The sequence below is a fragment of the Glycine max genome, chromosome 11 (assembly GCF_000004515.6).
Source record: "Glycine max cultivar Williams 82 chromosome 11, Glycine_max_v4.0, whole genome shotgun sequence".
NCBI lineage: Eukaryota > Viridiplantae > Streptophyta > Magnoliopsida > Fabales > Fabaceae > Glycine > Glycine max.
This window is the reverse complement of record NC_038247.2, coordinates 1,521,501-1,549,055: the sequence shown is the minus strand read 5'-3', so window position 1 is coordinate 1,549,055 and position 27,555 is coordinate 1,521,501. Positions and strand designations below refer to the sequence as shown.

Sequence of the window (27,555 nt, the reverse complement as noted above, 5' to 3'; positions counted from 1 at the left end):
AAATTTATAAATGCTCATAATAGTTTTTTACTGTAAATGTAATTTATCATAATAATAGATTATTATGTATCAAAAAGATTATTGATAGCGTAAGTATTTCCCTCTGACAGTGTATGTAAATCAAATTAATTTATAAAAGAAAATCTATAGTTAATTCAAATATGTTTTCTAGTCCTACAAATATGCCTTTTCTGCTTTTGATCCCTATAAAAAAATTGTTTATTTGTGTCTTTGACAAATTTAAATCTTCTATTTTTATGCCTTTTGTTATAAAAAAAAATGCTTAGTGACTCCGTTTGGTATTGTTATATAAGAATTTTTATAATACATGCAAATGTGTGAAAAACATTTTTATAGTAAAAAAAACAAAAAAAGTTGAATATTAATCGGAACATTGTACTAGTGTTCTTAAAGTATGTAACAGTTTCTCGTTAGCAGCACAATAGCAGTCTTCTGTTTGCATAGACTGCAACCGTATTTAAACAATTTGAATTGATTATATTAAGAAAGGGATGGTTATATAGTTCGTTAAGGAGAGAAAGGGGTCACATGTATATATGTTTTACAACGACTTCCGATCAAAAGTTATGCTCTCCTAATTTTTCATCAAATGGGAATTGAAGATGCGAATGCAGGACGTGCTTAATTAAGTACGTTATGTGGGCTAGAATCTGCTGCCAGTTTATCTATCTAACAGCTAATTTGGCCTGTCTTCAAGATCACATGTGATTGATTAATAGTAAATTAATTGACTGATAGCTAGGGCGTAATCATTAGTACTGGCAAACTTTATGTTGGGTGGCTTAGACTTGATCCAACTTCAAATAAAACGAAATACTAATACCAAGTAAAGTAGTGACCATGAATGGACCAAGCTTTCAGGAAAAGGATGAAAGAAGGCAAGATTGCACGTGTATTAGTCTGCATCATATGTCATAGCTAGTGATAAATCGTAGACAGTAGCGATGAAGTGGGCAATGTCTGTTCAGAAATATGTCGGGTTGGGACAGTTGGGTCTCATTTCAGGCATTTGTCAGGCTGGCTTGGGTCTCCTATTCTCTTCATAGGAAATAATTAATTCCCAATTAGCAAAGAAGATTAATTAATTGAATGCTTCAGAAATTTCCTTTAATCTTGAGTCACAGTTTTATTATTATTAATTATATTATTTCTTCTGTCTATATATTATATATCGCTGTAACGCGTATCATTCATTCATCAAGGAATGGTATCTCTCACTGTTAATAGAAAATTACAAAAAGTACAGTTTCTTATCTAACCCTTTGAAGTTGCGGAGTACAGTTTCTTATCTCACCATTTGAAATATTGCGGTTTTGTTGTTTATACGTAGTATTCCCATTATAGATTCATAAACTTTTCATCTTGTCTATATGATCGTTTTTCTCTTTTTCTTTTCCCCATTGATGATATATTTTGTACGGGAAATGTTCTGCACAAACTTGGTTCACTATGAATATTTTATCATACAATAAGAAGGGTCAAAGATCTCTCGATGTTTTTCAGAGGATCTTGATCGACATCAAGCGTTGATGAGAATATGTTTCTGTCTCTTTAATCATTTTGTTTTGTAACTAAGTAATTTGTATGACTTAAGTAGTTCCTTGTCATAATCCATTGCAAATTAAATATGGATATCTTTAGTCCAATTTGAGCTGGGTTTAACTAGCAAAAACTCATCAAAAGCCCAAAAAAATGAGTTTTCATTAAACTTGACTTCATTTTATAAGCCTGAATAGAATTTATATTTTTTTTTATTTGATACACTATAAGTTCTAACTCACATCATCAAGTCCAATTGTAATGGCTCAAGTAGTCTATTTTATCACCTCAAGTGACAATGCAATAGAAATAAAGATATATATATATATATATATATATATATATATATATATATATATATATATTCAAGTGAGAGGACTTCTATTATCTATTATGAAAGTGTTATTGATAATTTCCTTTAAAAATATTATTAAAATTTAATTTAAAGACAAAGATAAAACATAATAGATTAAGAGAAATAGAAATTAAGAAGTCAAGTATATAAATAAAAATATTAAAAACAATTGAATAGTTTGAAATGATTGAGATAAATATTTGGTTAACTGTGAAACAGTTTGTGAAATATAGCTCCAAATAAGAAAACAAAGAAAATATTAAAAATCTTTAATTTAAAGAGAAAAGAGGGTGTGAGATCCACTCTTCAAGTTGTAAATTCTAATTTATAAAATATAGATATAAATAATTTATTATAAATAAGACAAAATTAAAAAAAAATAGACTTTTAAGATGAGGAAAAATTATTAAAATTAAGACGCATAATTTATATTGATATGATATGTCAAAATGTAAAATTAAAAATTAAATTTAATTTAAGATTTATTAAGACTACAATAATCTTAAAATTTAGATCATCTAAAGAAGAAAAATACTTTCAAATTTTTTGTTATCATATTATACGAAATATCTATTAGTTTTATTAATTATTAAATAAAAAAATCACTAATCACTAAATCACATTTTATTAATTTGTGGCTAATTAAGGTTAACCCACAATTAAAGTTATTAATTTCCTCTTCTTCTTTTTTTCTTTAACACGTGACTTAACTATTTTCTCTGCTAGACCCCCCAAGTGCGGACGGACTAGGATTCTGCGGGGATCTAGGATTGGGAGTACGCTTACGCTTTTGACGCAGACTAAGCCCAAACACACGAAATGGAATTATGAGATCGCCTCTTGAACTATTCTATAATGTGTAGTCAAGATTAGTTGCTCTCACCATAGCATGCTCTCATCTCAACTCCCTATAGACATATCCTGGTTTTCAGATTAGAATGTATATCTGGTGCCATGAATCTGCATATCCAATGTAACCAAAGAAGTTTCTTGGATTTGCACTGCTATTGCTGGCACTTCAAATTATGCGATTCCTGCGTGGCGCAATATGTTGCCATTCCAGGGACTAGAGAAGATGACGCATTTTCTTTCCCAAATGATAGTTTGTCCATTGGCATTATCCTAGACTTCATGCTCAAAAATGCAAGTTCAGGTAGTATTCATGACAGTTTTAAACAGAAAAAGTGTACATCAAAATATGATTGATATTCAAAAAATGAACAAGGCCAAGTTGATAATGATAGACACATTTTTGTTACCTTACATTACAAATTATATCAATCACTTATCTCTCTCTGGATGTTTATACCCAAGAATAATGAGAAAATCATTATTCAAGAAAGAATTACTGACTGGGGGGATCTGGATTGTACTTCACCGCTTCCCTCCAGATGAGCTCCTTGATGTGCTCTGCAGTGCATGTCGGCTGCTCAAAATCAAATTTGAATTGCCCAGGACCAACTGGTTCATCATTTATGTCATGAAGTGATGAAAGATATGGATGACATAGTGCTTCATCAACTGGTGCAAATAAATGAAAATACAACATAAAAATTTAAAAAACAAGAAATTACATTAGAAAAGCAAGTTAAAAAAACTGTCCTTGAAACATAATTCTCCTAGCATACGGCATACCTGTAATGCGTTTGATGGGATCAAAGATAAGCATCTTTTCTAGTAGATCCAATGCCTCAGAAGACATATTTGGGAATCTAGCTGAGAAATTTTGCTTCCTATATTGTGGAAGCTGGCGAACATATCTTTTTGCATTTTCACTTTGGAGAAATCCAAGGCTGGCATCAACAGGTGAACCTAATAACTTTTAAGCAAAAGGAAAACACAAACACATGTCGTGTTACAACTTGTACTAATCAATTTACAGGTAACTATAAAATCAGCTTATGCAATCCTTTCATTTTTTTTTTTAACAATAACAGCATTATTCAAGATGGATTATTTATAATAAGGAGTATAATATGTTATTCCCTAGTGTAGAAAGGGAAGAACCACAACAATGCTAAGGGTATTGGCTTATCATATCATAAACTGAGATTACCTTCCAGTTATCAACAATAGTAAATTAGGAAGAGTAATGTTATTTCCAGGTCAAGGAGAGAGACAGGAAGAGAAGAGAGAGAAGTGTGGAATAAGATGGGTAATATGTTGCATAGAAATAAAAGAAGAAAAAAATGTTGGGAAGTGTTGTAAGAAAATGTAGGAATAGCATTATTCAATTAGCAATAGGCCAATAGCTAGAATTGAAAGTAAACAATGAAACAGGAAGGAATTGGAAGTTTGAACAGCCTTTTTTTGTGTAAACAGGAGGTGTCTAAAGTTTCTATTTGGTACCCAACTAATCCACCTCCTACCAGTCAGTCCATTTTGGAGTAAAGTAGTACATTCAATCATGGCTTCATTTCCAAGATGAGGATCAAACCTCAGTCATTCCTTAAGAGACTCAAGTATCAAATCACTTGTACCAATAACTTTTAGTAAATAGCCTGGTTTTGCACTTCTTCTAAGTAAGAGTGCCCATTCTGGACAAACATAGGACATCCTTTTTCAAGGTGATGTGAAAACCTCTCAGAAGTAGAGATTATAAAACAAGAGTAGAAAAATGAAAACCAATGGCTTTTAGTTTCCAGCAGCTTCAGCTGGGAGTATTAAGCATGTCGGGAAGGTCAAAGGGGAACAGGGTTCATAAGTGTATTCACTTTCTTTAGAAGGATAAAAAATTTAGCGAACAACCAATAAACTAATGTGAGAGATAGGTAATCCAATGTATTACTCAGAATGCTTCAGAGCCCGTAGTTTCAAATGGAAGCAGCAAACCCATACCTCTGTTATAAGCCTTAGTTGATGAACATAATCTTTCCCAGGAAACAAGGGTTCTCTGGTCATAATTTCACCAAATATGCAACCAACAGACCAAACATCAATCGCAGAGGTGTACTCTGAACAATTAAGAAGCAATTCTGGGGCTCGGTACCATCGTGCGACAACATACACCGTCATGAAATCCGTTTCAGATGTTGTCCTTGCCAGACCAAAGTCCGCAATTTTAAGGTCACAGTTTGCATTGAGAAGCAAATTGCTGGGCTTAAGATCACGGTGCAAGATATTAGCAGAATGCACATATTTCAGCCCCCGTAACAGCTGATATAAAAAGTACTGCACAAGTTTCACGAAACATGGATACCATGCTTAATTTCAAAAGAAAAGCACAAGTCAAAACTTAATTAACAGCCCTTATGCAATAAGAAGGAATAATCTGAATACAAAACTGTATAGAATATGAATAGAAAACTGAAAACGAAATAATATAAATAGAAGGAAACCTGACAGTGGTATCATTAAGAGGTTGGTCAGAACGAATAATCTGATGAAGATCAGTGTCCATCAACTCATAAACAATGTAAACATCATCAAAGGCATCCTTTCTGGGAGGTCGTATGATATCCCTAATAGCAATTATCTGCAAAAGAAGATTCATTGATTACTAGAAATAGAAATAGGAAGAGCTTAATCAGAAAAAGGAGAATTCAAAGTTAGATACATTTTCAAGGTCCATGTGGCGAAGGAGCTTGATTTCCCTCAAGGTCCGTTTAGCGTCAATGATGTTGTTAAAGGCGTTACCAATCTTCTTTATGGCAACTTCCTCGTGCGTATCGCAATTAACAGCAGCACTGAGAAGTGAGGAGGATATTGAAGTATAAGAGAGAAGAAAAGGGAAAACGGTTTGTTAAAGCATAGATAGATACCAAACGATGCCGTATGCGCCTCTACCGATAGGGCGAATGGGAGGGACATAGTTGGAGGAGACCTCGAACAAGTTTCCGTACACGTTGTATTGCACGTACTACCTCCGTGAGTCATAACTCTCGCTATTATTGATTCTTGCTCTTTGCGTGTTTGCCTTTGCTACCCATCTTCCAACTCAATCAAATCAAATCTTAAGAGGGAATGAATGCGGTGATGCACTGCAATGCCAAATTTCTCTCTATGCTTATTCAAATATTATTGATTTCTTCCTATGGAGACCATTATTACTCATTCATAGTTTGCATCACTCTTCCTAATTCTTATCGTTCTTTATCTATGAGTTAATAGCCAATAGCTGATTAGCATTTCAATTCGTCTCATGCTAATAACTAATTTTGATTTGCAATTTGCAAAGATTTTCTAATGCAGCACAAGGTCTTCTTAAGGACTTCTAATTTAATTTTACATTGACTTAATCTCAAATGATTAATTCCTTGGTAATTGGGAACTAATTTTTCAACGATATTGAAACTCACCGAATCAGTATAATCAGTATTAAATATCAAGTAATTACTCATAAAGCAAGCAATTGAACGGATCTAATTTTGACCACAAAAAAGTTGTAGAATAAGTCCTCGAGCTCTGTTTGTATTTCTAAGGTAGACGACCATGTCACTGTACATATCCCAACGTTGAAGAGTGAACTCAAAAATGTGTTGGTTGAATTTGGTGCAAATGCAGGCAATAGACAAGATCGCGAGGCCACTAGGAAGCGAGTCAAGGTCGCATTTCTTTTTAGCAGACGTTGATATAAGATCTTTCTTTTTTTATGTTTGAGCATCATAAACTTGGAAATAAATGAGTAATATAATATTTTAATGAGATGTTTTTATCATAATTTAACTTGTTTTTTAACTTTAAAAACTTAGATTTTCTCTCCTCATGTGGGAATATTTTCATTGAAAACATAGGTAAAAGAATTCGTAAAAAATTCAAAAGAATACTATTTTTTTAAAATAAAGAAAACATGGGAAACAAATATTTTCAATTTAGATTTCCAGGGAAAACCAAAAAAAAAAATCTTATGTAAAACACTTCCTTAGAAAAATATTTGATGGACACCCATGTGTGCATCAAGAGAAATAAAAAAATAAATGAGAAAAGTGATAGATTAATTAGATAAGATGTGATAAAAAAATATAAAAAATAAATGTTTATTTTAAAAGATTATACATGTATTATTACGACTTTAATAAGTGTTTGGTAAGTATTTACAATTTAAATTAAATTGATATGAAGTAATTCTTTTAACAAAAAAATTCTTAATATAAAATAATTTTATATTATCATTTAATTATAAATTATAACTATTAATTTAAAAGTCATTTTTATCAATCATGATTTGTGAAATAACTATTATAACTATTCAACAAATATTTTATTTAAGTTTTCTAGTTTTCTCTTTTATTTTCTCTAAAAAAAAAGTTTCCTCTTTTATTTAAATTTTAAAAAAACACAAAGGGACATACTCAAAGAATTAAAAATCTTGATTAAGTTATCACAAGTCATATATCATTAAATTGTTTGACTTTTGATAATTCCGAAATTTGATAGTCAATTTTGGTTAAGAATAATTGCAATTTCTTTACTTTAATGTTGTTTTTAATGAAATAATAAAAAAATTATAATATTTACAGTTTTTTATTAACAGAAATTAAAAGAAGAAGATTTTAAGTATTTGAAGGAAAATTGATGCAAAAACTTGAAAAATAAACCTGGAAGAAAAGGTTGAAGATTCAAACAGCTCATTTAGCGCGACGAGCCCAGTGCATCTCCTTGCTTAGCGACCTCACACTTGGTGCAAAGGAGATCCAAAGGCGCCCTCAGCGCAAAAGTCCGCGCTAAGCGCAAGTTCGCGTGAAAACTAAATTATCTTAAACCTATAAAAGGAGTAGGAAGTAAAGGAGAAAAACATTAATCCATACACACCACCCCGATCCTCCTAAGCCTGAGTATCTCTAATAGGGGAAACTCTTTTTCTATGTCTATTATCCTCTCTCCTCCTCTATTCATCCCTCTTCTTCTACTCATGTCAGTTCCTAAAATTGTAAAGTTTTTCATGATAATGAGAGGTTAAATCCCTCTTTAGTTATTGTCTGGCCTAAAAAGCCAAAAAATGTATTGTGGCTAAATCCCCTTAGTTATGGACTGACTTAAAAAGTCAAAAATGTATTGTATGCTTCATATATGAGGATAATTTCTAATAAAATTTAAAGGAAATGATATCTTAATAACATACCGTGATTGTATTATGCTCATGTATCAAAACAAACATCTATAATTAAAATTCCATGCATTTTGTCTATTAAGTCTTTGTAAAAAAATTTGAGAGATAAACAAGTAAAATATGTTTGTCATCGGCGAGAAACATCAGACACAAGTATTATAATAGAATAATCTAAAATAATACATCTTGCAAACAAAGCATGATAGATCTCATCATTATCACATTTTGAATTTTTTTTTTTATTATCTTTATCTTTTACTTTTCTTATCTTATCTATTTTATCTTTTATTTTAATCTCTTATCTCTTTACTTTTTATCTTATTTCCTAATTTTTTATTTTAACAACTTTTACACTTACAATTTTAAGTCATACCATCAACCACAATGTTTCATTTAACTTTTCTAGTTTCTTGTTTTATTCTCTACCAAAAAAAAAAGTTACCTCTTTTATTTAAATTCTTGAGAAAATAAAGAGACATACCAGAAGAATAAAAAATCATAATTAAGTGATTACCAGCATAGATTTATTGCATTCATTTTTTCCTAGCCTTTATTTTTATAACGATACACAAGTTCTACCTGAGGTTGGATGGAAAAAAGGAACAGACGTTTCACAGGAAATAACCACTACAAATAAAAAAATTATTTTCAACTACATTTAATTACTGGCTCCTAAAATTGAAAACTATTTGTTTAGTCCTAAAATAATAAATTAACATTAATTGACAATTTTCAACACTTAAAATTCAAATTCAAACGACTAAAAAAAGAAGTTAATTGATGATAACTAAAAATCACCACAAAATATCCAATTATTATGCCAAAGACTAAAAAAGAACAATTTTTCAAAATTTTAAGACACAAAATAGTTTTAAATTTTAAGACAAATAAAGTACACATCCCAAATTCAAATTCAAGAACAATAATTAAACTTATAATTTATGATTAAACAATATTATAATTTTATTTTACAGTGTTAAAAAAAGTAAAATTTCAACTTTTAAAATTATCCAACTAAAATATTAAAATATAAATCCATATTATTAAAAAAACATTACTTCATACATCGATCCAAACATGCACTCTACGAATCTAAAAGTGGGCATTTTTTTCTGGGCACAATATTTGGCAATGAAATATTTCGGTTCAGATATTGGACACTATGTAAAAATATATTTGAAACTTAAACTGAATTATTGTCACATGTTAAATTTATTGTCTTAAAAATTCGCAACAATATATAAACCATCAGAAATAAAGTTACTTTTTGATATAAAAATAAAGGCTTTTTCCCAGCCAATTTTCACTTTCTAAACCATCAATCATCCAACAGAAACAATATTGTCAACCTATTATAACAGAAACACTCAATTCAAAATATTCATTGCATAAATAACCGAGTAAGTAAATTGTCAGATGAGCAACTATTGGGAGAGGGGAACAACTACTATTAACTCCAATGACAGCCAAAACTGCAAAAATTAGAGCACATAACATTATATTTAAGGAATGTTTGAACTAGTTGGTGCACCATAACCACCGGAACCACGACCAAAACCAGGCCTTCCACCAGGACCACCCTGCAAACAGAGTGAAAACATATACATATCAGGAAAACTTGACATGTCAAAGTAGGCCATCACAAGAACTAACTTCTACAAATTCGTTATCAAAATCAGGACAATGCTACTTCACAGATATAAGAGAAAACAGTAATAGCATTACGTAAACAAGAAGAATTTGGGTTTAAATCATCCAAATAAACTTGCAACTACAGTCAACATTATTTGGACAAAAAGTCAGTGCAACACCCCTCCCGCCTTCCTAACAATATAAAGAAGACCATAAAAATGTAGCTAACAACGAAACATAATCCGATACAGAAAACTACATAACTACAGTTGGCAAATTGAAAACAAAAGGTGCAGCTCTAAGCTTGATTTTATTAACACAATTAAATGCCTTACCCCATCGTTTGAATGCTAGAATATGCACATTTGAACCCACAAAAGATATATAGACATTATAGTAATTTTTCAAGGAGAGATACCAATGTTATTAGAAACACGAAAAATACGGGCAGAGTCAAATTTGTAATCAAAACTAGATATACAAATAGAAACAAATCAAAACTAGAGCGCAAAGTAATAACACACACAATCGTAGAAGAAAAGATACTGAACATATATAGAATAATAGCAAACAATAAATAAACAAATAGAAACACAATAATATTGATTGATATAGAATAATAGCAAATAATGTTAATTGATATATTGCAAAAAGCTTACCCCAAAAGAAGGCCTGTAGTCAGCAGGAGCTCCACCCTTGTCACCGAAATCACCACCAGGTCCGCGTGGACCTCCACGGTATCCATCACGGTCACCACCGAATCTCCTCTCTCCGTCAAAGCGAGGTGGGCCCCTGTTGAAAACAATCACATTTGAATATTTGGTCAAACACAGAAAAATCATAGTAAAAAAGTAAAAACCATGAGGAAGAATGTTAAAATTACCTGGGGCGATCACCGGGTGGGCCACCGAATGGTCTTCCCGCGGGCTTGGCCTGCTTCTTGAGAGTGGCAGGGACAATTTCGGAAGGAAGGTTGAGGTATGTCCTGAGGAACTCAATTCCATCGTTGGTGAGGAACCAGTAATAGTGCATCCACGCAAATGTCTCCCTCACATACTCTCTGGATTTGAAGCTCTGCATCAGCTTTATCACCTGCAGATTCGGCACATCAATCTCTGGGTGCTTTGCCAGATTGAAGTCCTTCTTCGCAAAGCAAACTCCCTCTGAATCAAACACACACACCTTACAATTTTAACACAACTGTAAAGCACAAGAGGAGACAACAATGTTAACTAACGGACCTTGGAAGAGGTATTTGCAGATCTCTTTACGGTTCTTCTCGGGAATGATCTGCACAAAACAAATCAAATTAGGATTTGCATAAGCTGATTCCACCATTATTACCTATGAAACAGCTAAGAGGACCAAGTTCGTTCGGATACCATGGTTGCTACGGTGGGTGAAGCGGCGACGGAAACAAGCTCAGCTGCTGCTACCACACTATACGCGATATAAACCCTAATTCTGCTTTCTTCCCATTTTATAATGAACTTCTCTCAACGAGTTACGGCTTACGTTTTGGGCCTATACATGGCCCGAGTTTGAGAGTTACTATTGGCACGTACCCACGTGGTGCCTTTTGACAAAATCCCAAAAATGTCATTTTGACAAAAATATAACAAAATCATATTCAGTTGTTATATAGGAGTGAAAAAAAAAAACATAAAGGAAACATGATTTCATTGTATAATTTTTCTCAGCCCATGTAGGCAACGAAATCATAATTACATTGTATAATATTTTTCATCTCCAAATAATACGAGGAAATTATGATTTAGTTGTATATTTTTTTATAATTTTTTTGATTAATTTTAAATGCAAGATACCTTTTTTAAAAAATAAATAAAATTAATTTTGATATAATTTATGATTTTTCAATTTTTTTAATTAAAATTAAATTAATTAAATAGAAATTACCATTTATAAAGTATTTGAATTAATCATTATATGAGTTGCTTATAATAATAGTAATCAAATCCATTTATGATATTATTTTGTATCATAATTAATTTGATTACAATTAAAAATAGAAGGGAAGAAAATAATGTGAGAGGAAGGGAAATGATGGGAGTGTTAGGATGGAGAAGTGAGAGAGGAAGGGAGAAGGCTAGGGTTGGGGGATACAGGAAAACTCAAAAGGATAAAATGATCATTTGCCAAGGCTAGCTAGTGCGAATATCAATTCTAATAGTGACAATAGCAATGTCCCAAGTTTCAAGGCCTTTCCCTTTTTTAGTTGCCCATCTAGGGTTCATTTTTCTGTTGAGCTTTGCTTAGTTGTTGACTAACAAACAAGACAATTAAATTATGTAACTCCATTATTGTATCCTATACCTCCCATTTTTTTAAAATCCCTAACTTACCCCTTTTATCTTCTTCCTCTTTTTTAAATGCACTTTTGGAAAAGGCTATTCCTGATTGTAATTTTCACTTTTGGAATGATTCTTTCATAAACTAAAATAGTATTTTTCAGAACATCATTTCCTGAAGATACAACATACACTTTCAAAAAGGTTACTCTGAATTGTAATTTTTGCTTTTGGAATGATTCTACCATAAGCTAAAATAGTGCTTTTCAGAATGTCCTTTCGTGAATATACAAAATACATTTTCATAAAGGCTGCTCCAAATTTAAAAAAATTGATTCTTAAATCTATCATTCCGTGTAGCTATGTAAATTGGACTATTTTCTTTTATGTATATCTATTAATTATTAGTGTGTATCATTTATATTTATTTATTTTTAACTTATTTGTTACCATTAAACACGTGGATGTATTGACATATAATTATTTTAATTTAATGAATGGTTTTAAAATCAAGTCTTATTTATACTATGCCTTAAATACTTAAAAAAAACAATTATTCATAACAATTTTACTATGCTTAAATTAAATTGTTGAATACTAATAAAACAAAAAAAAACCTAAATTGTCCACTATTCATATAGAGATTACTTATGTTGGACACCAAAAAATTCTCAACTCATTCTTTCACTAATCAATTGAATATAATAATTATAGATTCTCACAGTATTTGCTAAACTAAATATATAGCTTCAAGTTGTATATTGTATATTCAGATTTAATTAATTGGTTACGTATAAATGCAACAAAAGAGAAAAAAAAAACATATTATCGGAATTTCTAAATGAATAATTTGATGTTGTTATTAGTTATCAGTATTAAAATTATTTGCCAAATGTTCAAAGTAGTGACTATTTTGAAAATTTTAACTATTTAGCATTATTCAGTCCACCACATTTAGAGTAGACATCACGAAAATATTTCTTAAAGAATCGTTACCCTTTAAGTACAAGATATATATATATATATATATATATATATATATATATATATATATATATATATCACATAGACTAAAAAGATGCATGGCCAAATTGGCATATCATTTCCTTTCCAAAAGGAACAAAGCAAAACATACATATAGATGACCATATCGCTTTCTCTTTCAATTCAGGACGTGCATGTGTGGTAAGGTAAAGCAACGCTTTTTCTATAAGACAGACAGGGGGTTGTTGTATAAAAAAGACGCGGAAATGTAAAAGGCAAATTCATTATTTTTCTCATTAAAAAACCACCAAATATACAAGCAAATTGAAGATTTTTTCCATATATATCTTCAAAATCAAACTTTCCTGCTGGTTACAATCGCCTTTATTATTATTCCTTCTTTTTTTTCCTCTTCCATGTCAAAACACTCAATAAAAAGTAATAAACCCATCACGCTTTGTTATATATATATAACATATTTTATCTTCACTCATTTTTCTGAATCTTTCCAATCAGCAATCGAAAGAGGTTGGAAAAAAAACAAAAGAAGAAAAAGCAATCTCTGCAATATAAGTTTCAGCCTGGGCCGGACCATTCCTGAAAACTCTTCCTGGTTAGAGGGAGCATGAGAAAAAGAGTATAGTGGGGAGTGGGGACAGTCCTTGTTGCAGTCATAAAGAGGAAGGAAAAGGTGAAAGTGTATTGTTTCCCATATTTGACGTGTTTGGTGCTAGTTCTTCCCCTCGAAGTTGTCCTTCAACATTAATATTGTCCCAGAAAAGAAAGCTGGGACATTGTTGTTGATTCTCCACCCACTCATTCAAATCTTGTCTCCGCAAACACTCTAGTGCCATTTCTCCTTCCTCGTCTATACTACAAGACTGTACTTCCATATTTGGCACCATGTTTTCAACGTTCTCTATCAATGGTGGCAGATAATTCGTAGTATCAATAACGTTTGTTGCTGTAAAAGTTGCTGCTAGTTGAGGAGGAAGAGCATGGACTTGATGGTGGCTCATGTTCCACGTTTCACTACTGCTCAAACCCAATGAATCTTGGAACAGTTCTGCTCGTACATTATTGGTGGTGTCTACAGTTGTTGTCCCTTGATCTAATGAACTAGTGTCAAACATAAATAGGGGGCACGTCGAGGAAAATAAGGTTTCTTGCACCGGTGGCTTTGCTGTTACATTTTCTTGGTTGCCATAGTGATCTAGTTGATTGGAATTAAAATTGAATTGGAGCTGGTGATCAACACTTTGTGTAGTGGTGATTGATGAAGTCACCGTAGAAGGCTTTCTAATTTTCTTTTTGATCCAAGAATTCCAATAGTTCTTTATTTCGTTGTCAGTTCTACCTGGTAAGTGGCTTGCAATGTGAGCCCATCTGCATTTCCCAAACACAAGAACATATATAATTAATTAATTGAGTACGTACATATCTATATTTTAATGTTTAAATTATAAAAAAAAAGTATCTTCTTAATTATGATGTCTCGCATAAAATCGTAAATTGGAAGCATATGTGTCGAGAAAAACGTGGCAAGAATAGAATAATAAGATAACAATATAGTTGCTTTTGTAAAGGATTTCAAGAAATAAAGTATGATGACGAATGTCGACATGAGAGGCTGGGAGTGCACACACACTGAAAACGGACAAGTAAATTTCAACTGACAAAATTGCCTGCATAACTTCTCCAAAAACTGTAGCTCCGAGGCTGATTGCTCCTTCTTCTTCAGATCGCTTCATTAATAACTATAGTTTATCTAATTAGGACTAATTCCTATGGTTTGTTTTTACAATACTGACTATTGAGTTGAATAACTAGTGTTATAAAAGTCTCAATTCCATTTCTAGATGCTTTCTTTGCATTCTATATATAGATATTAACCATCAAAATTAATTAACTTGATTATGTTCCAAATTTCAAACATTATTTATCATACTTCCAACCATCCTCATACTAATTAATTTGGAAAATCTACAGGGTTGATGGCTATATAAGTCGGGTCAACATTGAAAGAAGAAAGACATGTACAACTAGGACAGAAAATGCAAGAAGAGCAAACAATGAAAAAATGGACTGATCATAATTCAAAAATGCCTGGTAGTGCTAGCTAGCTAGCTGAATTAATTGTGTCGGCAGTGTGATTCAAACCTGTTGCCAACGACCCCATGAAGACTTATAATTAACTTCTCCTCTTCAGGTGTAAACCTGCCTCTTCTAATATCAGGCCTCAAATAATTAATCCATCTCAGGCGACAACTCTTACCACACCTTTGAAGCCCTGAAAGATACACAAAATTAAGAATTAAACTTGATAAAGAAAAAGCAAAAAAGGTTGGTTCATCACAAAAATAAGTTGAGGGCAATTCTATATATCATCAAGCAAAGAAGAAAATGAAAAAAGAGATGATCAAGAATTATTTATAAAAACAAAAAAAGAGAGACCAGCTTTCTCTGGAACTTCACTCCAGCAACCATAGCCGTGAGTGGTGATGTATCTGATGAGTTTCTCATCTTCCTCGGGGGACCAAAGTCCTCTCTTAACCTTCTGTTGGTTGCAGCAAGAATGGTGACCCATCTTTAATTAATTTCTTTGTAGCTATGTGCGTGCAAGGGTCTTCTTCTTCTATTCCTGTCTTTTAGTCTTGTTCCCTCAGTGGCCTTTTATTGCCTGGATTAAATACGGGGATTTGTATGCCAATGCAATAGTTAAGTTAGGTCTCTCTCTCTCTCTCTCTCTCTCTCTCTCTCTCTCTCTCTCTCTCTCTCTCTCTCTCTTCGCTCTCCTTTAAAAGTGAGGGGAAGTACACAATGCCAGAGCCGACATTTACAACCTGATGGGGTCCATGCAAGGGACCCAGATCTCCATCTAACCCTAAAATGACGTTTCATCAACCTTGCGTTGTGTGCTATAGTTATACTGTTACCATTTCTACGTACATGTGTGGTAGTATTACGTAACCAAACTTTCTTCACACACTTAACAAAACTCTCACAGCTAGCGGAAGATGAAAACGAAGGAATATTGCCTGTTGTTTCGTGCGCTTCCCTGTCTGAAACTATTCAGCAACGTCATTACATCATAGCAAGTGCAGTTACTACGTACGTGTGATTAAGAATTAATTCATAAATATAATTATTGCCAAGTGGAGTAAATCACAGCGAGCGGTTTCATCTATTCCTGTAATTTTGCACTGGATCAGAAGAATAGATGGTCGTCTCTTACAATATAATATAATTAAATAATTCAATGTGTCCAATGGTTTACGCTTAGTGCCTTACGCACTTTTTATTTATTTATTTATTCCCAATAAGAATTTTATACTGTTGGCCGTCCTATTTCTGTATATGATCAATTGTTGACAACCCGTAAAATACTCTTCCAAATATGTATGTAGAAGTGAAATGGAAGGATATATACATATATGGAACACAAACACCTGCAAGCAGACAAAAGAAGAGGGGAAGAAACTGCGGAGACATACACTTCTAATCTTTGTCATCTATTATATGCTTTAGGAAATAATAAAAATTTAACAAATTTTAAAAAAGACGGGTACGCAAAAATGACTAATTATTTATCTAAATAAATTAAACCAAACACATACTACAAATTTTAAACCTGTACATCTCATCTCAAGTAGAAGTGTGACAAAAATTACTTTTGCTGCTGTTTTCTTCTCTTCTTCTTTCTCAATTAAAAAGTTCTAGATAAATTATGACCATTGTATGACCGGCTAAAAACGGTTGATCATGATTGTTTAAAATATTAAAAGAAAAATAATCATTAAACTTTATTATATAATGTCTATTCATTGATAATACAAAATAATTTTATATTATTATATAATTATAAATTATTATTTGAATTATTTTAAAAGTTAATAAAATTATGGAACATAATTAGATGATTGTATAAATTCTATCATCATATAACTCTTTTTTCTCTCAACTTTATTATATATAAATTGTGCGTATTCAACATAAGTAATAATTTATATATGTAATATATAATATTCTTTTCATAGGTCATACTTTGAAAATACACACACACAAACGGATATCATAATCCTACTCCTTGGACACTCAATGCTTGTTATTTGTTAGTGTTACAGAAGCCCGGCCTGGAGAATCACATGTACTCTTCCCAACTTAAAGGAGAAAGTTGGTCCTCCAGCGGTGGCCTGATCAGGCTCAGAACGGTGGTGAGGAACAGTATACAGGGGGAGAAATTATTCAATATTCTTAAATCATATAATCTCCATTAGTCATATGTAATATGTTATTAATTTTTTTCTTATAAATTAAAAAACTTAAATACACATATTGTATAGAAATCAATTAATTCAGATCACAAATAGATAATAATCTTGTATCACTTAATAATTTATCTTCAATCAGGGATATTCTAATCCCTTAATAATGACCTCCTTGGCTCCTTCCAAGCTCTACAATTGGACGTCATATATAAATATTTTAACGCTCAAATTAGTATGAATTAAACTTAAAAAAAGTAAAACATTTTATACTTTTAGTACATTAAAACATATACTGTAAAAAAATACATTAAAACATATGTGCGACAATATGAAGTTTTTTAATTTATTAAGATAATATCTTTTTTTACAATATAGGACAATTTACACGTTATCAAAATGGAATATATATCCTTTCTTTTTATTATTCACTATTATATAATCTATTAGTAGTATATACTAAATATATTGCTAATAGTGGCCGGTGGGATAACGTAAATTTCATATATTCAGAAAGAAACTGACATTTTATATATTTATTTCTTCCAACAGAATCTTCTAAAGCAATTTATTGTATACTACAAGTGTGGGAAAGACTGAAAAATCAGTTGTTGTTTTATGATTTAAGAAATCCCAAACTACTAATTATTTTGACTTGATTGTCTCTTCAATTAATTAAGAAGGAATAATAAATTCATTAATTAATGCTGTTGGAAAAACGTGTATAAGTAACATGATTGACAACAATTAAAGTTAATAGCCTTAATAGGACTTGTAAATTTTAGGTTTTAGATTTCGCGGGCTGAGAGTTACAATTATTAAAAGATATAATCATTGGTGATCTTAACATTTCTCAACAATTTCAACACGCTAATAAGACTTACACTCAATTTCAAAGTGAATCAGAATTCGGCGAGTCTAAAATAGATTGAGATTTAGATCAATGTATAGTAATTAAGTTTATTTTCAGGACCACTTAATCTCTCTCTCACACACACACACACGAGACTGAACTACAATCAACTTGCCTGAGGTGAAGTGTGGTTTTCATTTTTTTCTCTAATTAAGCAGGAGTATTTGGTACATGGACATAACATAAGTGAGACTTTAATAAATAAAAAATTCTTTATCGTTTTGAATGAAATCAAGATATATCTCGCTTTCACTTATCTATGTTTTTCCCAAGTGATAAAGAACCCAATTCTCTTTTAAAATAGTAGATTCGGGTCATTAGAGGGGGGGGAGTGCTAATTAAAAGAGGGATATCTTCCCATAATTGGATTTACCTGCTTCGACTCGTAAGTTATAAATATTAATTAAATATGTATAATAGAAAAAAAATGATATATTCCATCTTGTATTAACATGTCTAATAGTTAACACATAAGTACATTTGTAAAAAAAAAAAAAAACATAAGTAGACTATTTTTTTTAGTGGCAAAAACGTAACTAGATATGTAAAGATATAAGACCATGTCACTTGTTAATAATCTCCTAAGTGGGAAAAGGTGACCCACCGCAGTACATTCAGGAAAGATAGACTGTCGGCTTAGCCTAAAGTGGCCTATTATTGTGTTTCAATGATACCTCCATCGAAAAGCTCCATTAGTTATGGGGGTGAGATCATGTTGCTATTACAATGACTTTGGCTCTTAAAGTAACCATGCAGTGAACTTCAGTAATCTCCTCAATCTTAATATCGTCATCAAGATTTTGCAAAATAGATTAGTGAATTCGAAAATGATTTCTTTGTCTTGATAACGATTGGATAAAGACGGCATGTCGTATGTTGCATAGGCAAATGATTAATTATTGATTCCAAATTTTTTAAAAATCGTTACAGTGTTTTTTCTAATAGAAAAATGGTTCGATAATTTTGTATCCTAATATATTTATAAACTTTGACATTTTAAAATAATTATTTAAGAGTACACTCAAGCTTTTTTTTTCTTTTGTGTTTGTTAAGAATTTCTCTAAAAAGCTAATGTCTCTTGAAACGCATAGATCATCTAAATAGGTTTTGTATCTCCTGATAAACCATTTTCTTAAACACAGCTAAGAATTTAACTCCAATCAATATATGTCTTAAGATTCAACTATGGGCTTTGTTGGTAGTAAACTCTAAAGTTAATCTCTAAGGTTTTTATGTCCTTGTATTGATCCTTGAAAATGTGGAAGTTAAATAAATCCCTTAAAATTGTAATTTTTCATCACATTAGTCTTTTAATTAAATCTTTTTGTCACAACTTAGTTTATGAAAGGTTTTAAATGATACCATATTTTCCCTTATAAAAACTAAAGTGATTATATAAATAAAGTATACGAGAGACCAATTTAGTTATAAGTTAAATTTGTGGGGAGATTAGTATTTTATAACAAAATATTTGAAGGATTAATTAATATGATGACGTTTTAATTTATTTATTTTTAAATAATTTGGTAACTAACTTTTTTTAAAGTCTATATATGTGTTTCTTTAGAGGACTTGAGGGGTTATTTTAAATTTAATTAACTTCAAGAGAGTAACTCGATTTTTTTTGTACAATGCAAGGCTGAAAATGTTCACTTGCAGAAATATCTTGATTGTTGAAGAAATATAGCCTTTGTTTGGGCTCTTGTTGTGTTGGTTAGTTAGCCCACAAAACTAGCAAGGCATTTGTTTAATATGGCATTTCAAACGTTTGTATCAATACGTATATATATGGAATATATAGTTAGGGGGCTACTGAAAGGGATGGGGAGGAAGTGTTGATTGATGCGAATGAACCACCAAGTTGATGTGCAAAGCAGGAAAATGATATTTGCTTGTATGAATCGCAAGCTAAAGCTTTGAAAGTAATATACAAATGATTTTTAAAATAGACCTTTAGGAGGAAATGAAAAGGAAAATGGTTGTACTTAGCTTTAAGGAGGAGCAAGAGAGAGGTATGTGGGCCTGCCAGTTGGATTTTTAACCAGTGATTAGAGAGAAAAAAAAACTATTAAGGACATTGCCTTTATAAGCATGGTTGGTTAAGTTATTAAGTCATGGATGAAATGTCTCCACCATTGGCTCTTTTAACACAGATGTGATCCGCATGTTCCTTTCCCAATTCTTTCTTTATATCTCTTCATTAATCAAAACTACATCATACATACAACGTCAATCAATACAAATAATGTACTACTACAGTATAGTTTAGTTGAAGAATGAACCATGAATTTTTCTTGGCCAACCATTCCCAACCCAAGGGCCCTTTTTTTTCTCCTGGTGGAAGCGTTCATACTTCATATGGACCCCTCTTTCCTTCAATGGAAGCCCCCTCTTTTCCGTCTTTCTAATGGAAGCATCAAAAGTCACCCAAAAGCTAAAATAACAATCATAATTATACGTCAAAATTGTGCTGGCATATCATATTAAATCAAGTGGAGGATGAACAGAAAAAGAGAAGCGGGGTCGAGTAAGAAGAAAAATGAACAAGCCAGTATGATAGTATGCATGAATTTTCCAATAAGAATAGAACATAGAAAAGAAAAGAAAGCTTATTTATATAAGTGGTGTTTTTGCTACTTGCGTTCGTCAATTCTTTATTTATTCATTTACAATGTGATAGAGAAAGGAGTTTTGAATACGCTTCTTTATTGTTGTTGGAAGATTGTAGGAAAAATGCTTTACTAGGTGCCTATGTACCGACCACTGTTTGAAAATGAAGAGTGGTAAAATGTATATGGTCTTTGAGAAAATAGGGGAGAAATTAGATCTTAATTAATCAAAATCAATTGAAGTAGTAGGATTGCTATAAAGATGCTTTGAAGATGTAGTCTCCGCTTAAGCTCGCAAATGACAAGGAAAAAATAGGATCCTTACTTTTCTACTTCAGAGTCTTTGTTTTTAAGGATGTTTTTATGTTTATATATACATTAGATGTTCCATAAGTTGCCAACAGAGTTCCTTAAACAACTCCGAGAATTTCAGCTCAAATGGATGCATGTGGCCATTGCAGTTACGTACAGGGATGTAGGAACGCACGTTACCATTAGGGTGTAGATGATATATGGAAAATAATAAAAATTAGTTTTTTATAATAATAATAAAATAAAAAAACAAAAGGGGCCGGAGCCCGAACTGTCTACAGAACATATAACATGATCTGTCACATATGAATTTCCAAACTAATCAAAATTAAGCTAATGCTCAAGATTCACTATCCTATTACTTAGAAAGCTTGCTTCTCTTTAAGTTTAACCACTTTACCTTTTGTTCTGAATTAGCCTACAGCGTTTATTCATTGGTCAAAATAAATTAACTCAACTTATAAGAGGTAAGGCCTGCTTGTTAATTAGGCCAATCTTATCTATATATAGGTTTGGACATTCCTAGGGTTGAGTTCAAAGCAAAGTTTAATTTTAATAATTGTCAATATAGAAATTTTTACATTGTAAATTAATTAAAAACTTTCATAAATATAACTTTTAAAGTAATTATTATAAAACCAATAATTTATCATAGGTTAACAATCTATAATTAGATAACAATGTAGAAAATTCTTATACAACTTAATTAAATTCTTAAAATTATTATAAGAGATATAAAATAAATTTAATAATTTTTTTCATAAAATACCAATTTAATTTTAATACACAATAATATAACTATTAAAATAATTTTTAATGATATAACGATCTATGCTCAAATTAGAGTGCAAAAAGCTTAGCTAGAGCATTTTAACTAAATTATAAAATATTTATATTTTTAACATATGCATTATATCTTTTATCTATTATTTTAATATTTCCATAATTCTATATCATTGTTTTTCCTTTTTTTTTCTTATAAGTATTAAAATAAGAACATAACTAAAAATTATAGTTAATGCTATTTAAACTTTTATAATGATAAATAAATAAATAAGGCTGTAATTTTTATTCTAAAAGGATAAAATAAATGGTAAAAAAATAATATCACACAGTGTCTACAAAATATATAATACATTTTTTCATATATACCTTCTACTATAGAGGTGCCGATATGAATTAACTTAACCAAATGTCGCATTCAAGCCGACTTAGGACAGGTTATTAAATTCTTAAATTGAATTGGGCTTGACCAATTTAAGGTTGTAAGAAGAACGAGCAGGTTAGCCCATTAACTTATCCTTTCTCTTTTAAAAAACAAAAGTTCATAACCATATTAATAACGTAATACTTCACAAAAAAAAAAAAGACGTAGTAATTTATAGTATGCAATATTTGTACGAAATCATTTATTTACTATATTATATAAATTATAACGTATACTATTTTTTTATTACTGAACATATACTATTAATGTATAATGTTTAATTTTCTATATTCTTATATTAAGATAATTTATGTTTATATTTAACTTAATTTAATTTATTGTAATTTTTTATTTTTAAATTATTTTTCTTTTATAAATTTTCAATATAATTTTTTTTTGTCTTAACCCTACCGTTCATTAGAAAAAAGAGACTCTGATTAATTTGGAGTTTGACTGAAAAATAAGTAAAACTTGATCAATAATTATTTTTGCTAATGATCAAACTCAGATAATATTCAAACAATTCAACATATTGATCACTTGTGTTCAATCACTTGCTTTTAACTTAATGTAATAGATTTAGTCTGGCAAACTACCCGAGTTTGGAAGATTGGCATTTAACAAAAGAAGGTAATGCCTACGCTGGTAACTGCCATGCATACTTCATTTAAATTATATAGTAATTACCTAATTTCTTCTCTTTTAATGCTTCTTTTGATTTAAAAAGATAGGTATTTAATTTCTTCTGAGTTTTTATTTCGAGAATATTGAAATTAGTAAATTTACAGTGTTTTGGTTCTAATTTTTTTTGTAGAGTTTTGACACATTAACAGAGGTTCAAAAGATATTGAAGAATTGGTGTAGTGTGTAAAGCCAAGCTGGAAACCAGCTATATCATGCATGGGTGCTAAGCGCGCGATTGAAGGCTTAACACGTGGTCATTTAAGTTAGTTTTATGTGCACTAAGTGCGTATATGTAAGCTTAGTGTACAATGATCTTTGAAAATCATTACCGTGCAATATTTTGAAGAATATAAAAGACGATATTATGCTTTTTGGAGGGAGTTGGCAGCAAGGGCATAAAGAGAAGTAAAAATACACACCTTAGAGCTCTTCTTCCATTTTCTTTCATTTCCTTTCTCTTCTTTCATTTTCTTTCATTTCCTTTGTTTTACCAAAAGAGTTAACATATGCACTAATATTATAAAACTATTTACACTATCAATGCATAACATTTTTTTCTCTTAATAAAAATTATACACTTTCTAATACAAAACATAAAAATAATATATTAATAAGTTGTTAATTTGAGTGATACTGAATTTGATTCTCTTCAATAAAATTTTAAATTAGAATTTTATGAATAAAATTAAAATTTGATTGAAACAAGAAACTCCACTAAAAAAATTATCAATAAAATTGTTTCACAAAGATTAATTACCATGGGATGGTAACATAAAAAAAAAAAAAAAACCCTAAAGCAATCCATATCTTTTAAATCGACTTATGTCAAGAAATCCATATCTGTTTAAATCGACTTATGTCACTTATGTGGATCAATCGCAAGCCAATTAATTAATTAATAATAAAAACCATATCAAACAATATTTGCAATCAAAATGGACTTTTCCCATACAGCGATAATAAACGAACGAATAAGAAACGTTATCGACCGCATTAGTAACATTCAGGGGTTGGACCCCTTATTTTTGGAGTATGTCTTTTCTTTTTCAATACACAAGTTGCTTGTGCTTTTAATTTATTGGTTGATGTATATAGTTAACTATGATCGAGGTCCACTTATGGCGGCGGTATTTGATTGTAGTAGAAAAATCTTGAAGCATATATGTCAGCCTTGAATTTGTAAAAAGTATAAACGAATCCTAATATCCTATATACAACCTGAACCTTCTATTTAGAAATTTACCCTTTTTAATACTGTGGAACAAAAAAACTACTCAAAGCTTTCCTGCATATTAAAAAGGTAAAGTTTTGGAGTTGTTCTGAGTAGTCTTTTGGAGCTGTTCTGAGCCGTCCGAAACGAAGACATTTATTACTATTAATCTTGACATTACAATTTCCATAATAGAATACATAAATCAGCTTCCAAACCAATAACCAATCTTAAACTAAAAATAAAAATCTTACAAACTCTATAACACTTCTGTTATTTTTATTTTAAGATTAAAGATTAATGGTAATTAATGTCTTAATTTTTTCATTACTATTTTTCTTGTGTGTTTAATTAATTAGAAATTTTTAAGCAAATAAAAAAATGAAGCAAAGTAAAGGTTTTACTGTTAAAACTATAGAATTGAGAAGGCCTTATAATTTTATCAAAGTCTTCGTGTATTTGTACATCCTCAACTAGTCAACTATATACAAGTTTTCCACGACATCTTCAATTAAAATCTTTACTTTGGCTCAGTCTTCTGCTTTATTAATATCTTTCCAACTAATTATACACATAAGAAAATTAATAGCATTAATCTTGACATTACAATCTCCATAACAGAATACATAAATCTTCCAAACCAATTGCCAATCTTAACTAAAAATAAAATAAAAATCTACAAACTTTATTAAACTTGTTTCACCACCAATCCATTTACTTGCAAGTGAAAACAGAAAAAAAAAAAATCCCCAAGACCATGGACCATGGGGGTATATCCATCAAGCAGTATGTGTTAGAGGACTCAAGAGTGGCAGAAATCCCTTGAATCATCAAGTGGAGGCTTTAACAAGAGGTGATTGAGGAAAAGGGGAGTGAGGTGACACCAAGTACTCATCCATCTTTCTGAACGAGAAGCTCAGCCTCAAGTTTCTCTGGCTGCAAGATTTCTTGGCTTCGGTGTTCTGATTCACGAAGGTGCGCATTCTCGCCAGAGAAACTTCCACGGTTCTATCATCCATGTTAGCATAGCACACCCTGAACCACCCTGGCTCAGAACAATGAAAGGAAGAGCCAGGGGAGATGTTGATCTTCACTTGCTCAATGATCACTTTCCACAGTTCCATTTCGGCCTCAAAAGTTGGCTTCTTCAAAAGACGACGCAAGTCCATCCACAGAAACAGACCAGCGTTGCTCGCCAAGCACTTTATGCCAACTTGTGCAAGTCCCCTACAGAAAACCCCATACCTTTTCGCAAGCCTTTTTGCACTCTCTTCAAGGAACCGTTCCACAAACTCATCATCAGAAAGCATTGATGCTAAAAGGTATTGGGTCTGTGTGGACACTAATCCAAAGCTAGACATTTTGCGAGCGCAATTCACCACTGCGTCGTTGTAAGAGTATATGATGCCAACTCTGAACCCAGGGAACCCCATGTCCTTTGAAAGACTATAAACAATGTGGATAAGGTCGCGGTCACATTCGATGTCTGTGTCTTCCTCTATTACCTCCGCGATGCTCGTGAAACCTGGGTGGCAAAAAACTGTACCAGCGTATATTTCGTCGCTTACTAGGTGGATATGTTTTTCATTGATGAAACTCACCACTGTTCTTAGAGTTTCTCGGTCCATGATGGTTCCCAACGGGTTTGATGGGTTGGTAATTAGCAAGCCCTTTATTCTTATGTTGTTCTCTTTGCCTTTCTCGTACGCCTCTTGCAACGCTTTCCTTGTTAACTTGAAATCATTTGAGCTTTCACATTTAACAGGAACAAGTTCAACGCCCGTTCTCCACCTCAAATCCCTGTCGAATCTGTTTAGAAAAAAAAAACAAAACAATTGATTTATTAGAGCTAGCATATTGAGAACTTGAAGTCAATCGAATCGAATTATGTGACATGAGAGAGATGATGAATAGTACCAAATATCATACCATACAAATAATAGTACAAGTCGCTGTTTAGTGGATGAAAAATGACAATTTTAAGTGACTATTTATACAAGTTATGCATAATTAACCAAACGGTTTGGAATAGAAGTTAATTTTTAATAGAATCTTAACACGTCATAATATTCGCGTTAATTTGTGAAAAAACTGTTTATCAATTTCAACTCATGCATGTTTGCTTTGTTTAGTCTTTGGCCGAGAGTCGTGACAAACATCAGAAAAAGACAGTGGATGATAAATTAAATCACGGTGTATTATTATTGACCTACAAGCTAGGCTTGATGGAGAGCTACTGCTTGCTACTCAATTAATTGTGATTTAATTGAGCTTTTGACCGGGACTTGGTCATCTCTTAATTAAATTTCGTTTAACTTTGCATCCAATGCGGAAACATATACTTGTTCCAACACTGGATTTAATGTTACATATATAGGAAGTCAATTGAGTAGAAATCAATTTTTTTGTTACAAATTTTCACGTCCTTGCAATTTGCAAGCCTAGTGTTCTCTTAAGTTAATGCTCCCCCTCCAAAATTAAAAAAAGGAGTAATTATAATTATTGAAGAAAAATCATAAAGTGTAAGTAAGTTCTATATTGAAAGTGACTATATATGAAATACATATAAATTAAAAGTGTATATAAGCAAATTGATCAATTGAATGTGGAGTATTACCCAGCATAATAAGGAGTGGGGACCAAAAATGCCTCGCCGGGGTCTGCCAAACAAAAGGCAGTGACCTCATGTGCTCCAGTTGCTCCACCGCTCATAACAATACGGTCAGGGTCGAATGTGACTCTATTTCCTCTCGTTCTTGCCATGAATTTAGCCACAGCCTGTGCAATTCAAAGTTATGTTAACTAATTCACCATTAGCCACAGTTAATTAGCATGTTTGATTTAATTAAGGTTTTCAATTTCTCATTGTACGTCACTCACTTTTCTGAATTTCGGCAGACCATGGTAGTCCTGAAAATTAGCTATGGCCTTGAAATCACGCACTCCTTCAGGAGTGCAAATGGATGCCCTAGGCTTGTTCGTTAACCAATTTTGAACCAAGTCAGAAGCAAGCTACAACAACAACAAAAAAAGTATTAATGAGAGAATTTATTTTATGGTTCGGGATAAGTTTTAACCCATAAGATTAATTTTTAAAAGAAGCTTAATCAATTGATATACCTGATTTTCTGCAAGACCCATCTGGATTACCCCATTAGGATTTTTTATGGGATGAAAGGGATCATCTTCATAAGCCTTCCACCCATCAAAGTATGGGGAGTTCTCACCATGTCCATCGCCAGTGGCAATCTTAGACAGTAATTGGGGTTCGTTCACACTCATTAGCTCCATATACAAATTAGATGTTTAGTGAAGTTGTTGAAAATCTCACGTGAAATAATGATATATAATCAAAATAAGTCTAAAAGAAGTTGAATCTTATCGAGAGAGAAGCAAGGGCCGCTTTTGAGTGGTCGGTTGTACGTGCTTGTGTGTGTTAATTACAACGTGTATCTGTGAATGAACT

At 31.6% G+C, this 27,555-nt stretch overlaps 3 protein-coding genes and 1 pseudogene across 3 annotated transcripts; all 4 read right to left on the bottom strand.

Moving 5' to 3' along the window:
* Window positions 1-2,527: 2,527 nt before the first annotated feature.
* On the bottom strand, window positions 2,528-5,844 carry LOC100798847 (mitogen-activated protein kinase 4-like; annotated as a pseudogene).
* A 3,129-nt stretch (window positions 5,845-8,973) lies between these two features.
* LOC100797787 (uncharacterized) lies at window positions 8,974-11,049 on the bottom strand. Its single transcript, NM_001415090.1, has 5 exons — window positions 10,979-11,049; window positions 10,838-10,886; window positions 10,480-10,759; window positions 10,256-10,388; window positions 8,974-9,544 (listed from the first exon to the last, which is right to left on the bottom strand). Exons 1-5 carry the CDS (start codon window positions 10,979-10,981, stop codon window positions 9,467-9,469), a joined length of 543 nt encoding a protein of 180 aa, NP_001402019.1. The 5' UTR covers window positions 10,982-11,049; the 3' UTR covers window positions 8,974-9,466.
* Window positions 11,050-13,215: 2,166 nt separating this feature from the next.
* Window positions 13,216-15,625, bottom strand: LOC128125825 (myb superfamily protein). The gene is made up of 3 exons (NM_001415092.1): window positions 15,344-15,625; window positions 15,050-15,179; window positions 13,216-14,275 (listed from the first exon to the last, which is right to left on the bottom strand). The coding sequence occupies exons 1-3, from the start codon at window positions 15,474-15,476 to the stop codon at window positions 13,561-13,563; spliced, it is 978 nt and encodes a 325-aa protein (NP_001402021.1). The 5' UTR covers window positions 15,477-15,625; the 3' UTR covers window positions 13,216-13,560.
* An 8,988-nt stretch (window positions 15,626-24,613) lies between these two features.
* LOC100793020 (1-aminocyclopropane-1-carboxylate synthase) lies at window positions 24,614-27,555 on the bottom strand. The gene is made up of 4 exons (XM_003538246.5): window positions 27,210-27,555; window positions 26,970-27,101; window positions 26,707-26,867; window positions 24,614-25,898 (listed from the first exon to the last, which is right to left on the bottom strand). Exons 1-4 carry the CDS (start codon window positions 27,378-27,380, stop codon window positions 24,920-24,922), a joined length of 1,443 nt encoding a protein of 480 aa, XP_003538294.1. The 5' UTR covers window positions 27,381-27,555; the 3' UTR covers window positions 24,614-24,919.

Coding starts and splice junctions, on each gene's coding strand:
- LOC100797787 (NM_001415090.1), bottom strand. Junction 10,760..10,837: donor CTGCAAATACCTCTTCCAAG/GTCCGTTAGTTA, acceptor TGTTTGATTCAG/AGGGAGTTTGCTTTGCGAAG. Junction 10,389..10,479: donor CCACCCGGTGATCGCCCCAG/GTAATTTTAACA, acceptor TGTTTTCAACAG/GGGCCCACCTCGCTTTGACG.
- LOC128125825 (NM_001415092.1), bottom strand. CDS start 15,476: ATGGGTCACCATTCTTGCTGCAACCAACAGAAGGTTAAGAGAGGACTT. Junction 15,180..15,343: donor TGAAGTTCCAGAGAAAGCTG/GTCTCTCTTTTT, acceptor TGTATCTTTCAG/GGCTTCAAAGGTGTGGTAAG. Junction 14,276..15,049: donor CATGGGGTCGTTGGCAACAG/GTTTGAATCACA, acceptor TGGGAAATGCAG/ATGGGCTCACATTGCAAGCC.
- LOC100793020 (XM_003538246.5), bottom strand. CDS start 27,380: ATGGAGCTAATGAGTGTGAACGAACCCCAATTACTGTCTAAGATTGCC. Junction 27,102..27,209: donor TGGGTCTTGCAGAAAATCAG/GTATATCAATTG, acceptor TTGTTGTTGTAG/CTTGCTTCTGACTTGGTTCA. Junction 25,899..26,706: donor CCCACTCCTTATTATGCTGG/GTAATACTCCAC, acceptor TTTTCTAAACAG/ATTCGACAGGGATTTGAGGT.